The sequence below is a fragment of the Amia ocellicauda genome, chromosome 18 (genome assembly GCF_036373705.1).
Source record: "Amia ocellicauda isolate fAmiCal2 chromosome 18, fAmiCal2.hap1, whole genome shotgun sequence".
Lineage (NCBI taxonomy): Eukaryota > Metazoa > Chordata > Actinopteri > Amiiformes > Amiidae > Amia > Amia ocellicauda.
In genome coordinates, this window is record NC_089867.1 from 5,217,265 (window position 1) to 5,230,369 (window position 13,105).

Genomic DNA, 13,105 nt, shown 5'->3' on the forward strand with positions numbered 1-13,105 from the left:
CCAGATCCCCCCCCCCCTTATGCCTTAAACTGTAGTTACTGTATAAAACATTAAGGGAGTTTTAGGCATAAAATTCCATTGAACATTTGGTCAGCTGTTTACTCATTAAATCTTAAATGTTTATTAATAAAATGTCTTGGGAATGAAAACTGCAGGATACACCAATTTTTTGGGGCTATTCTCGCTTTTTTTTTTATAGGGAAAAAAACAAGTCTCCACAAGTAACCATTATTACCTTCCACACACTTTAAACCGTTCCCTCTTCGGTGTCACCCTCAGGCAGTGGACAGGCCACTTCTGTGGAGTCAGAGACAAGCCCCTCTTCCTCGTCCAGACTCCCCTGCTCATTATCCACCCCCACTGTAACCTCTACCCAGTTTCCATGGTCCTCTCTTGCCCGCCCATCCTGGCTAGCACTGCTGGCATCTTCGGATATGTGCTTTCCATCTTTGTCAGCAAACCACTGCCGGATTTTCTGATGGCTCATTTTGGACCTCTCGGCGAGCTTGTCGACGTCCTCATCTCTCAGCACCCCAGTTTCCTGGTAGTACTGGTCAAGGATGCTCTGGGCAGGGGTTTCAACGCTCGACGGTGTGCCCTGGTTCTGCCCATTCAGCCCTTCTCCATTCGCCTTCTGGTACTGCTCCATCCACTGCAGATTTCCGGACTTCAGGGCCGACCGGTTCTCTTTAAACCAGCGGACAATTTCTGTGCGTGCCAACCCTGTCTGGAGCTCTAGCTGGTTGTATTCCTCGGGAGACGGCCACTGAGTTCTTGTAAAAATATCTCGGAGAAGCTGCAGGCATTTGTCATCCAAAGGTGCAGGGTTAAGCAAAGGGACTAAAGTGGGCAGAGGAGAAGCCCTCACCTTAGCCTCCAGGCCATGCACCCCATTGAGCTCCCCTTGCTTTTGTAGTTGTGGTGGCGGCCGCTCCTCCCAATCTTCCTCTGACCCCATGGCGCTGAACAGGGCTTGTTCCAAGTTGTCCCGTAACATGCGCCGCTCCAAAAACCAGTTGTCTATTTCCTTGCTGGACAGGCTGGTGTTGGTTGCTAGGTGCTCGACCTCCCCTTGCGTTGGGCAGCTGGTTTTCCGGAAGCTGTCCTCCAGAATCCTCAGCTGCTCCGAGGATTTCCCTTTGAAATGCAGCTGCATGGTATCCAGAAAAGGACTCTGGGGCCGGTTGGGTTTCTGGGCAGCTTCCTTGGCCAGTGCTTCGCCGGCGATGTGCAACAGGCCCCTTTGCGCACGGTAGCGCTGGTCGCTGAACCACTTCTTGATTTCGCTCCTGGAAAGGCCCGTGGCTTCAATGAGCCGGTAGACCTCGTGGTCTTCTGGAACCTGGTTCTTGTGGAAGCTGGCCTTCAGCTCGGTGACCTGATCTCTGGATTTCTTACGATCCAAAGAAAGGCTCAGGCCTGGTGAGGCTGCCTTTGGGGGCGTCTGAATAGTGTGGATCACATTAGGCCGCTTCACTTCGGGAGCCACCACCGGAGATGGCAGGGGCCGCTTGAGAGCCTGGATGTGATTGGCTACGGTCAGTGTAATAGGAGAACAGGTCATGGTGGATCCATTTGCAACCGGGGTCAACACCAAGCTCGTCTGCCCTAGGAGATGGCAGGGAAGTGTCTGGATAAGGGGCTGTGCAACTTTAGCCTGCTGGGTCAAATGGGCAGGCAAAACAGTAAACGTGTGCGGGACTGCCTGGATGGTGCCGTTGAACATTTTTTTGCGGGCCTCTTCAACCTCCTCCGGAGACCAGCTAATGCCCTGCTTTAACCGCTGGGTGGTGAACCAGACTTTGATTTGCTCCTCAGGGTGTTTGGAAGCGGCAGTGAGCCAAGACAGCTCTGCTTGGGTGGGGTAGGGAAACCTGTTGAAGGAAGAGATGAGGGTCATGTTAGCATCCAGTGAGGGGTTATATTTGGTGGTGTTCAGAGGGACAGCTATTTTTGGTACCAAGTTGAAGTTGGGAGGGCGCTGCAGAGAGGGCATGACGTGAGATAGCCCTTCTTTGACTGTAGCCTCTGGGATAATGACTGTCCCGTTTACGTTCAGAGCGGTGATGGCTTCTTTTGCAAAATTTGAGGCGAGGCCTTCTAATGGGTTGTCCAGCTCCTCCTCTTTCCGGAATAACCGCTTGTTATTCGGCTTTCCTGGCTTTCCTGCAGTTGACCTGTTCAAAGGGAACGTAACCGTGTCCTCCCCAATCAGGTGAGCTGAGGTGTCATACAGGACTGCGCTGTTGGCGGCCTCAATCGTCTGCTCAAGGATGGTCTGGTTGTTCTGCTTGATCCTCTTGAACTTGAAGTTGCTCTCTCCAGGATGACACTTGTCATTGTGCTCCGTTAATGTGTCAAATTTTTTCGTGTTGAAGTTGCACTCCGCACAGACGTACAGGGGGTTTAGGATGACATTGGGGTGGTTCGAGTCCACGTGCTCCTTGAATTCGTTTAAGTTCTGCGTGGAATAAGGGCAGTACTTGCATTCGTACCCGCCTTGAGTCTTGCGCTGGTGCCGAGTGTCTGTCCCCGACCTCTCCTGCTCCACCTCCCTCTCTGAATGTCCCGTGCCATTTCCTAAAGTCCAGTCATCGTTAGACAGCACCTGTGGGGAGCCATTCTCCACCTGATTACTTGTACACACGTCCATATCATCCGGGTCGTCCTGTTCCACCATGTCATTGGCTCGGATCATACAGGGAATAGTGGACTTCCTTCGGCTCGCCATGGCTAGGAATTAGTATCAAAATGTATCCAGATCTCGTCCAAGGCAAGGGAGAGAGGTTCTCTGCATAAGAATAAGTGCTGCTTTTTTGGTTTTACCCTCTTCTGTCCTTTTTGGAGCTTTTCTGCTGACTGTAAATGTCAGCTCCAATGGGAGACTTCATGAGACTTCATCACAGACCTAGGGAGAGAGAGACAGAACAAGACATATTTTAAGACAAGGCTATTATTCAGGTGCAGGAAAAAAGCTACCATTAAAAAAAAATCTATTATGGAAAAAACAAAACAGCACAGCTCTCTCAAACACTGTACAAATACACAGAAAAACACCATAGAATATACTGTCCAAAAAAAAGCATCTGCTTTTCCTCTTGTGGCTTCTTCCGGCCATGGTATACAACAGCAGTGTATGTAAACACCTGTGAAACTAGTACTGAATAAGCAGCAGACAAGCATGGTTTACAAGCAATTTACTTCTTAATAACAAATCAGCCAAATTCCCTTTGCAATGCCAGCTGGGTTGATTAGTTCTCAGCTGCCTTTCAAATCAATTTTTTATAAGCTCTAAACACTAGGAGGCGCTCTCCGATTCAGCCGAGTGGTTGTGGAATTCAGGTCAAAAATTAGCCCTTTGTTTTCAAATAAGTACGGTGTGAAGTTTGTTTAGTTTATATTTTTTTGGGGTGGGAAAAATGTCATAACGTCGGCAGATTGACGTGGAAAAGGCTGTTCGTGACAAAAAGTTGCTTCTTTTTACCTCTGTACCTTCATTGAGCTGCTGTTCTCCTAGTTCACCTTTATTTTGTCATTTGATCTCAAAGACATTGATCTCTCAGCCCTTCAGGTTTATTAAACTAGCATTGCGTTCTCACACTCTGCTGGTCTTGCTGGCTGTTGCCCACAAATGAAAAAATCTTGTAATTAGACTGCAGAAAGGTCACAATGACAACAGATTAAGATTTAAAGGCAGGCAGTGAAAAGGAAAACAAAATCCAACTTATTTTGTTTTCAGCAAGAGTAGTTCAGCAGAACATTTAATTGTATCCTTGTTTTTTTGTTGCTTTTAGCCATTGTATTGCTTTATTTTACAACACATAGCTCAGAGACAATGGGGGGAGCAGTACTTGTTAATATCTGCCCCTCTTTACCTTATGTACAGAGAAAATGTGAATCTGGTTAAATCTGGTCACTGACTTACTGAAACAGATGTATTATTCTTATGACATTTCGTTTTCATTCAAGGTGCCTGCATAACTCATCTGTCACAGATCTGATCCACTGTGACAAGATTTACTCAATAGTACACTGAATGTAATCTCGGACTCAATGTAAAACACACGATTAAAGATGAAGTAGATGGTGAAATTAGTTCTGACTTTCTAACAGACACTGTCATATCACTAAGGATGTATGGAAGATAAGTGGAAACTCTCGATGGTAAGAATTACACAAAAACAGTTCTATAATGATACAGTCCTTTGTTAAGTGTCAGGGTGGGAGCCATTCCATCAAATTAGACACAAGTCATACATAATCACAGTGATGTCACAGAAGTCATACCACATTACTGTCAAATATGACTTTGCCAATCTAGAGTAATCCTCTCAATAGAAACACACTACAAATCTGTGTTCAACAGCACCTTCCCCAGAGAACATGGAGCACCTCCAAGCACTCAACAAAAACAAGTTGAACTTATTCAGCTATGAATAACACAACATACAGTGAGGGAAAAAAGTATTTGATCCCCTGCTGATTTTGTACAAAGAAATGATCAGTCTATAATTTTAATGGTAGGTGTATTTTCACAGTGAGAGACAGAATAACAACAAAAAATCCAGAAAAACACATTTCAAAAAAGTTATAAATTGATTTGCATGTTAATGAGGGAAATAAGTATTTGACCCCTTCGATTTAGTACTTGGTGGCAAAACCCTTGTTGGCAATCACAGAGGTCAGACGTTTCTTGTAGTTGGCCACCAGGTTTGCACACATCTCAGGAGGGATTTTGTCCCACTCCTCTTTGCAGATCCTCTCCAAGTCATTAGGGTTTCGAGGCTGACGTTTGGCAACTCGAACCTTCAGCTCCCTCCACAGATTTTCTATGGGATTAAGGTCTGGAGACTGGCTAGGCCACTCCAGGACCTTAATGTGCTTCTTCTTGAGCCACTCCTTTGTTGCCTTGGCTGTGTGTTTTGGGTCATTGTCTGCTGGAATACCCATCCACGACCCATTTTCAATGCCCTGGCTGAGGGAAGGAGGTTCTCACCCAAGATTTGACAGTACATGGCCCCGTCCATCGTCCCTTTGATGCGGTGCAGTTGTCCTGTCCCCTTAGCAGAAAAACACCCCCAAAGCATAATGTTTCCACCTCCATGTTTGACGGTGGGGATGGTGTTCTTGGGGTCATAGGCAGCATTCCTCCTCCTCCAAACACGGCGAGTTGAGTTGATGCCAAAGAGCTCGATTTTGTTCTCATCTGACCACAACACTTTCACCCAGTTCTCCTCTGAATCATTCAGATGTTCATTGGCAAACTTCAGACGGGCCTGTACATGTGCTTTCTTGAGCAGGGGGACCTTGCGGGCGCTGCAGGATTTCAGTCCTTCAAGGCGTAGTGTGTTACCAATTGTTTTCTTGGTGACTATGGTCCCAGCTGCCTTGAGATCATTAACAAGATCCTCTTGTGTAGTTCTGGGCTGATTCCTCACCGTTCTCATGATCATTGAAACTCCACGAGGTGAGATCTTGCATGCGAATAATCGCACCAACTGTTGTCAGCTTCTCACCAAGCTGCTTGGCGATGGTCTTGTAGCCCATTCCAGCCTTGTGTAGGTCTACAATCTTGTCCCTGACATCCTTGGACAGCTCTTTGGTCTTGGCCATGGTGGAGAGTTTGGAATCTGATTGATTGATTGCTTCTGTGGACAGGTGTCTTTTATACAGGTAACGAGCTGAGATTAGGAGCACACCCTTTAAGAGAGTGCTCTTAATCTCAGCTCGTTACCTGTATAAAAGACACCTGGGAGCCAGAAATCTTGCTGATTGATAGGGGATCAAATACTTATTTCCCTCATTAACATGCAAATCAATTTATAACTTTTTTTAAATGCGTTTTTCTGGATTTTTTTGTTGTTATTCTGTCTCTCACTGTTAAAATACACCTACCATTAAAATTATAGACTGATCATTTCTTTGTCAGTGGGCAAACGTACAAAATCAGCAGGGGATCAAATACTTTTTTCCCCTCACTGTACTCCAATCCATCTCTTTCATTTAGTGTTCTTCCTATATGAAGCGGTACAGAACAATGCCGAGATTACAGATTACATAGAAGCCACGTTCTTGAAGGGAATTTAAGAATCCTGTAGTATTACCAATTCATTACATTTCATGATGATTTTTGTTTTATATTCTTATGATTAGCTTCGTTTATTTAGCAAAGCGATTAGAACACATTTCCCTCGATCTGCTGATCTATACATTAAGATGAATCTTAATTTATTTTTTAGTTTTCTCTCACATGTGCGCTACGTTTTGGTGCAATGACTTCGATTGCTTATAATTTCACACTTATTAGGAGTCTTTTCAGAAGCCATTTAACCTGGATTAGTGTTTCTAAAGTGCCAGAGAGCTATTAAAGAATACAAAAAGAACAGAGAACAATGTATATAAACACACACCATCCTAACTACAGTCTGCTTCTATACAGTTATGATCTCTCACATCCTTTAAATGGACAAGGCCTTCATATATGACTGTCTACATCTCAAGCCAGGAATCTATAATTAATGGGAAAACCTCCTGACTCGTCTTTAATCCATTTGTCACACGGGCTAAAAATTACACATGCCAGCTCTCAGGGATTCACAGCCCACACGTTCTGAACGGCTCTGATCTGCAGAGCATGTCAGCACCAGCCTCGATCTGAAATGAGCTTCAGCACCGTGGATGGTGAAGTTGCAACACAAAATCCCAGGCCACACTCATACCAGGACATGGGAGGGCCTGTATAGCATATTTACATGGTTTACAATGGCCACTTAAAAACAGGGCCCTCTCTTTCAATCCTAATTACACAGCCGACTCTCGCAAAAGCTTCACGAGTGAGTCACTATGACACAAACCCCAGCTGAAGTAAGAAACACAAGTTTCTATTTTTAAATTAGGCTAAACATGTTCACCACTGTGTGTGTAGAAAAAGAAAAAAGAAAAACACATTTGTTACATACATAGGTCTTGATGAAAGAAGTTTACGGTTGGGCATTTCACAGTTGCAGCAAATTAAATTAAGCAGAAGAAGATGCACAAACTAGGCCAGAGCCTAAACTAGCAACGAGGGAGAGAGGTTGATCCAAACTGACAGTGACTGAATAGGAAGACTCTGTGTGGAGTGAAACGAACAGCAACCAATCAAGATTCCTCCAGTAGGTGACAACAGGCCCTCAAAACCCTGGAAACCCACTGACCCTGCAGGCAAAAGCACAGCTACCCATAGTCATTACTGAAATTCTCCAGGTCCAGCAAACGCCATTCAGATGCCTGTTCAAATGTTCCATTCACGGTTGCAACAATACACTTAAAATAAACGTTTCTTTTCGTCATTATGTCGTCAATGGAAATTTAAAACCGACGGACACTCATTCTAAGAGGTTTCATCAAGCCGTGTCCACATTAAACACATTAAATATCATAATACACCAGAACATTATACAGTATACTAAAAAGTGTTGATACAATACAATGAGCTGGTAAATATATATTTTACATGTTTTTGTAAGTATCATAATTGATGCACAATAAGAGACTGGGCCTCCATCCTTGATCTCTCATGGAGGCTTCTACAGATTTGTTTATGCATGTATTTATTTTACAAACTGGCTTGTGCAATATATAGTTTTAGTGAGACTTGCCCCAGCGGCTCTGTCCTGTACACTTTAACGTGAGTTAGACTGACTGGAGCACTCATCTTCCCCCCTGAGAAGAAACAAAAGCAGGCTACACTTCTAGATGCTGATACAGTCAAGAAAACTTTTTTTTTTTTTTCCCACTGGCACATCGGCTAAATAGTAACTACCTCTAAAACACAGACAATTCAACCTTGTGGGTTCGATTCAGGTGTTGATCTAGAGAAGTGAATTGCTTCTTCATAAGATATCCGATATACGTCTTTCCAGCCTGATGGTTCAACGAGGTTCGAATTAACAAAGCATCAACCCAGGTGTGCTGGAACACAGCTGCTCGAACACTCACACACAGCAGAGACTTCAAACCCACATGCTGTACAATCAATACTGAACCTGTCAAACCTTTCCATTAGCATGCTGTAAGGTACCTTGTAAATCTCACAAAAGAAAAAAAATCTGCAATGAGTTTATTCTGGAACTGAAAACTAAAATAAAGAAATACTATGTTACAAACGCTCACAAGCAACACAAGGGTGGGGTAGACCATGAATGTGTTGACATCTAATCCCTTCTTTGGCTATTTTGTCGATTCCAACTTCAGGAGCAGAGGGCCTCATTAAAAATTAAGGAGCCCTTCATTGCCATGCAGTTGGTATGGCAACGGCAGACATTGAGATGGCCTTCTGTTGCCTTGCCGCTGTGCATTAACAATTTTCTCGCAGGTATTAATTAGGAGGAGGCAGTCGGCAGAGAGGAGCGCAGGCAGGCGGCCCGTGCGGGACTGGGAGAGGGGTGGAAGACGGTCTCCGTCCCGTACAGGGATGGCAAATGGCTCAGACCCTGTCTCCGAGTTGGGCTTCCACAGGGCAGGCCAGATAAAAGATGTATGAAGCTCGTTCGCGTTTCAGTGCCTCACTATCAGACTCCATCATGCCTATACAAACAAGCTGGAACAAGAAAGACTAAAAGAAAAGCCTTCCTTCTTCTGCGGAAGAGGAGAAAATGGAAGCATCCACATTGCTGTCTAATGAAAGGAGAGGAAACCAATAGGCAGGGAGGAGAGAAAAGATAAACATCAATTTGGGGAAAAGGTAAATCTCTGGGAGTCTGAAGCCTAACATTTGCCTCGATATTGAGTCCAAAATCATGATAAGGATGGCTGGGTTCAGCATCAGAGGATGCCGGCATCAATGGGTGTCGTCCTCGGAGGCAGGGAGGTGTGGGGTACGGCCATTTTGTGAGCTTGTAGTGACGTGCGACCTGATTGATTTAGAGAGGAGTCTTATGCCGTGTCAGAGAGAGGGAGGGTGAAAAGTGATGTGAAAGTGACAAGAGTTAGACTCCATCAGCCCCAGAGCAAAACAAAGGCGACTTGAATGTGACAGGATCTTGGGACTGAAAAATTAGCAGTGAGTCCAGTAATATAAACGGAAAGTGGAAACAAAATGGCAAGGGCACGCATTTCATTAAATGCCATCTAGAAGTTACAGTAACATGCTCAATATGTCTGCTACGTTGCTTTTTCACTGTAAACCTGACAGTAAACTGTGTAATACAAATGTAAAAAACAACAGCAAGACATTCTAATGCTCTTGTAAGGATTACCAGCCATACACAATATTTAAACACACATTACAACAGGGTTTACACAAACTGCGTTGGCACAGGAGACACTGCTACAGGCCTCAGAGAAGACCAAACCCCAAACGATAATCCGAGTTTCACAGCATGAGCGAGGAATTTGGAATCGGCTCAAAATTAATTTTAATCTCGTAAAAGTCACCTCTTAATGTCATTACTACTTCATGGAAATGACAGGCAAATCACATCAGCTGTCAAAACATCAGGAACAAGTGTAATTCAAATTTATATTGCATTAGCTACTAGGGACATGATAGGAGTCTGGAGCCATTGGCCATTCTGACACTTATGGAAAATGTATGTTATATTACATAGGAGTCAGCAGTAGGCCCGAGTAATTTACCAATACTTTGATATCAATTTAGTTTTATTTCCAAATATAATACAGCCCTGATTCTCATCTATGGTTACAATTTGATTTCTTTCAACAGCTTACCAAATACAATTTCTTGTATTTAGGAACTCGTGCCATTATTAATAATAATAATAATAATAATAATAATAATAATATTTAAAATCCACCCTTTTTCCATGTATGTCTTAATGTATTAAGCCATCTGTGGCAATCTGTTGCAGAGGGCGCTATACTAAATAAAAGAGGATTTATTTATAGATTGAAGCGATGATTTATGTAGACACCACTGGTGCACCTAAAAAAAAAAGCTGAAGTTCCTACAATGAATAATGCAATGTTAATTACCAAAGGAAAGGTAATAAACACACAAGCCTCAACAGTGTCCACTTTGTATTAGAGATGCAAGGATAACAATACAGCTAAACAGCAGGACAAGTTGTTCATGGCAACAGGTAGAGAGGCCAACCATCAGGCCAAAAATCAGGGAGTTTTCTGTTCATTGTGAACACTGACGTTTATATTTTCCCCACTATTGGCTGAAATATTTGTTTAGAACTGATGTTACGCTATAACATTTTTGTACAGTGAGGGATCTCTGCAACTATACATTTGTTCCTTTCCAATTGAAATTCAAAGCTGTAGCTTTAATCACCTGTGGAAATTTATAATAGGATTGGTCAATTGTATAACCCTAAGAAATGCAAATCCAATTTTACAATATTTCCCTGCCCATTTTATTTACAGTAAAATGGCCTAGTGGAGACCAGCTCTTAATTTGCAAGGGAAATTTTCTTTACAAGTACAACAGGTTAACTTTCAACTAATATATTGCCATGGAAACCAGCAAACGGCAGGTAGAGCCGTTTACTCCACAGGGATGCTGGTGGGAAATGATCTGCATACCAATCTGGACAAGTTTTCGCATTTCTGCCTGCCTAAACTCGACAATAAATAGGTTTCAATTAAATGAAACTGACTAAATATATGTGTGTGTGTGTATTTTAAGGTTTTCAATTAACTAACCAGGTCTCAATTGGCTTGTGCCAGGATCTCAAATAGGCATCATACGGTTGTGGTTCTACAAAAGGTTGTGTGCTGGAAAATACACCTTGACATTAGTGGTACTCATGGTAATGGCAGTTTAGTTTTAAGTAGGTCTGGTTTATTCTTCAACACAAATTCACAACACAACAAAGCATAAAGGTGCAAAGCAGGGATCGTTAAATTAATATAGTATGAACCAAAATACACTAAAAGCATTATCCAGCCGTACCACCTTACAGCTCCAATTTATTATATGTGGTAAAAAGAATATGGGAATATTATTTTGATTAAATATATTTGTCTTCTATGGAATCTTCTGACTGACTTGGCGGTCTCATCTACCTTCACTCGCCAAAACATCACCTGACATCACGTTCAATACTAGAACTGGGAGAAGCCTTTTCTGAAAAAATATACGAGTGTGCATGCAGCTCACACACGCTATACGATCTAGCAACAATAGCCAGAATTAGGAGTAACAGTCATCCAACAGCGCACTGTGAATCGTGCACTAGTAAATTCACAACCTTGAGCAGGGTTTCCAACAAACAAACACAAAAAACAACACACTGCCATAAATAACGCACATGAAACGTATGAGAAATAGGTAGGGTGACATTTCACTTAGCGATTTAAAACTCCTACTGACACCTGCAAGAATTAAGCCTCTATTAGGTCACGCAGCCTTGTTATCGTGATGCCGATTTGTGATTAGAACGGGTCTCCAACATATCTTTCAATCAATTTATTTCGTATAGCACCCTTTGCAGAGTTGGCTCAGAGTGCTTTACACATTGTAACCAACAAGCTTGTGCTGTTACATAGGCACAGAGGAGAGAAAAACACAGGGAAAAATCTCTGGAGGGTCCACGGCTTAAGGCCTAGGCCTAATGGTTGCCTCCCCTCCCGGGAGTATATCAGATGCAATGAAGATCAGAAAGTCCTTGTCTTCTTATCTTAAATAAGACTATTATATAAATTGGAAGCCAAGCAGGAAACTATGTTGGCTGCACATTGTGTACTGCTGGTTTAAGCCTGGTTTTGGAAAAGCCATTTTCTTTTTTCCATAACCCCATGAAGACAAAGATAAAGTATCCCTCAACATGTTTGTCCACAGTCAGGATAGACTTAAAAGAAAAAGAAAAAACTAAAGACAGAGATTTATAAGGTTTTCAGCTAATTCATCAATTCCAAATATTAAATCATATACTATATAAAAAAAAAAAAAAAAAACACATTCCAAACAAATTCCACAGAAAGCCAGATCAATTCAAATCTCAAATCCCAGTCCCCCTACACACATTACAAACACCATCGAAAACCTTCAAGTACAAAAAACCCCTCCAGTCACTACTTCGCCGCTGTCAATTTCTCACAGTGCGTAAAACACTCAACGACCACATGAGCGCCAACACTTCCAACTCCTGCACTGCTTCACAGAACTGAAAAACTACTCTGATCTTTGAGAATTTTCAAAATATATGAACAGGATCCTGATTCAAGAAACATCCACCTTATTCTTCCCGATTTTGAAAATGGCAAACTTAGCCTGTCCAAAAACAAAATTAGTCAGCTGGCTTCTGGTATGTAAAACCAAATATCAAACTGGCCTCAGTGAATTGCAAACACCCTTGATCAGATCAGATCAGTAGATTAGGTAGGAAGACAGACACTGACAGAACATTTTGGACTACTTACTTTTGCAGTGTTAACAGACCCTACCCATCACACTACTTTTGGAAAACAGAGTAAAATGTACAATATTAACTACATGATGTAAATATTGAATCTACTGTATAACACCACTAAAGGATTAAAAAGAACAACAATCGCATCTGCAATAGATATGCATTTTCCTTTGAAAACTAAATTCCTGTTGTCTGGTTTTGCATCTAGTGGCTGCTTTCCCGGAGCATTACGAAATACTACTGTATAAGAAGACCGACAGTAGAGAGGGAACATGAGGATCCAATTCCAGTGTGGTCTTTAAGGAGCTTTTCAGCATTAAAAGATTTAAACAAACACAGTGGTGTACAACAATCAACACATACACAGGAATCAGCCATCTTCCATTCCTTTAAAACTGCTGTTTATGCATACAAAGGCGCAGAACAATTACATTATAAAATGAGATTCTGCATCAAGTAAACATATGAGATAATGATAAAATGTCTAACAGATTAATTACTGTACATGTTCTGCTTCAAAATAACAATAGATGCACTGTTATTCGTATTATGGATCAAAATACTTTTTGTTCCCAAAAAAAAAATCCCTTATTTTAAATTTAGAAATCAAATTTTCACTTTTCATTGCAGGATGCAATTGTAGAGACCCAAATCACTGAAATTGGGGAGAATGGTGCTTGTAGAGAAATGGAGAGAACTTTGAACATACAATTCACACCTCAATCACACGTTAATGTATTTTG

The 13,105-nt window shown here is 42.3% G+C and overlaps 1 protein-coding gene across 5 annotated transcripts in view; it reads right to left on the reverse strand.

Moving 5' to 3' along the window:
- Positions 1-13,105, reverse strand: part of zhx2a (zinc fingers and homeoboxes 2a) — a 29,201-nt gene that overhangs the window by 2,212 nt on the left and 13,884 nt on the right. For all 5 annotated transcript variants that reach the window (XR_010804994.1, XR_010804993.1, XR_010804992.1 and 2 more), the window contains one exon: positions 236-2,908. Coding sequence is in view for 2 of the 5 variants with exons in the window: in XM_066691195.1 (XP_066547292.1) it covers positions 248-2,731 (2,484 nt within the window). In the remaining 3 variants the exon portion in view is untranslated. The remainder of the gene's footprint in view (positions 1-235; positions 2,909-13,105) is intronic.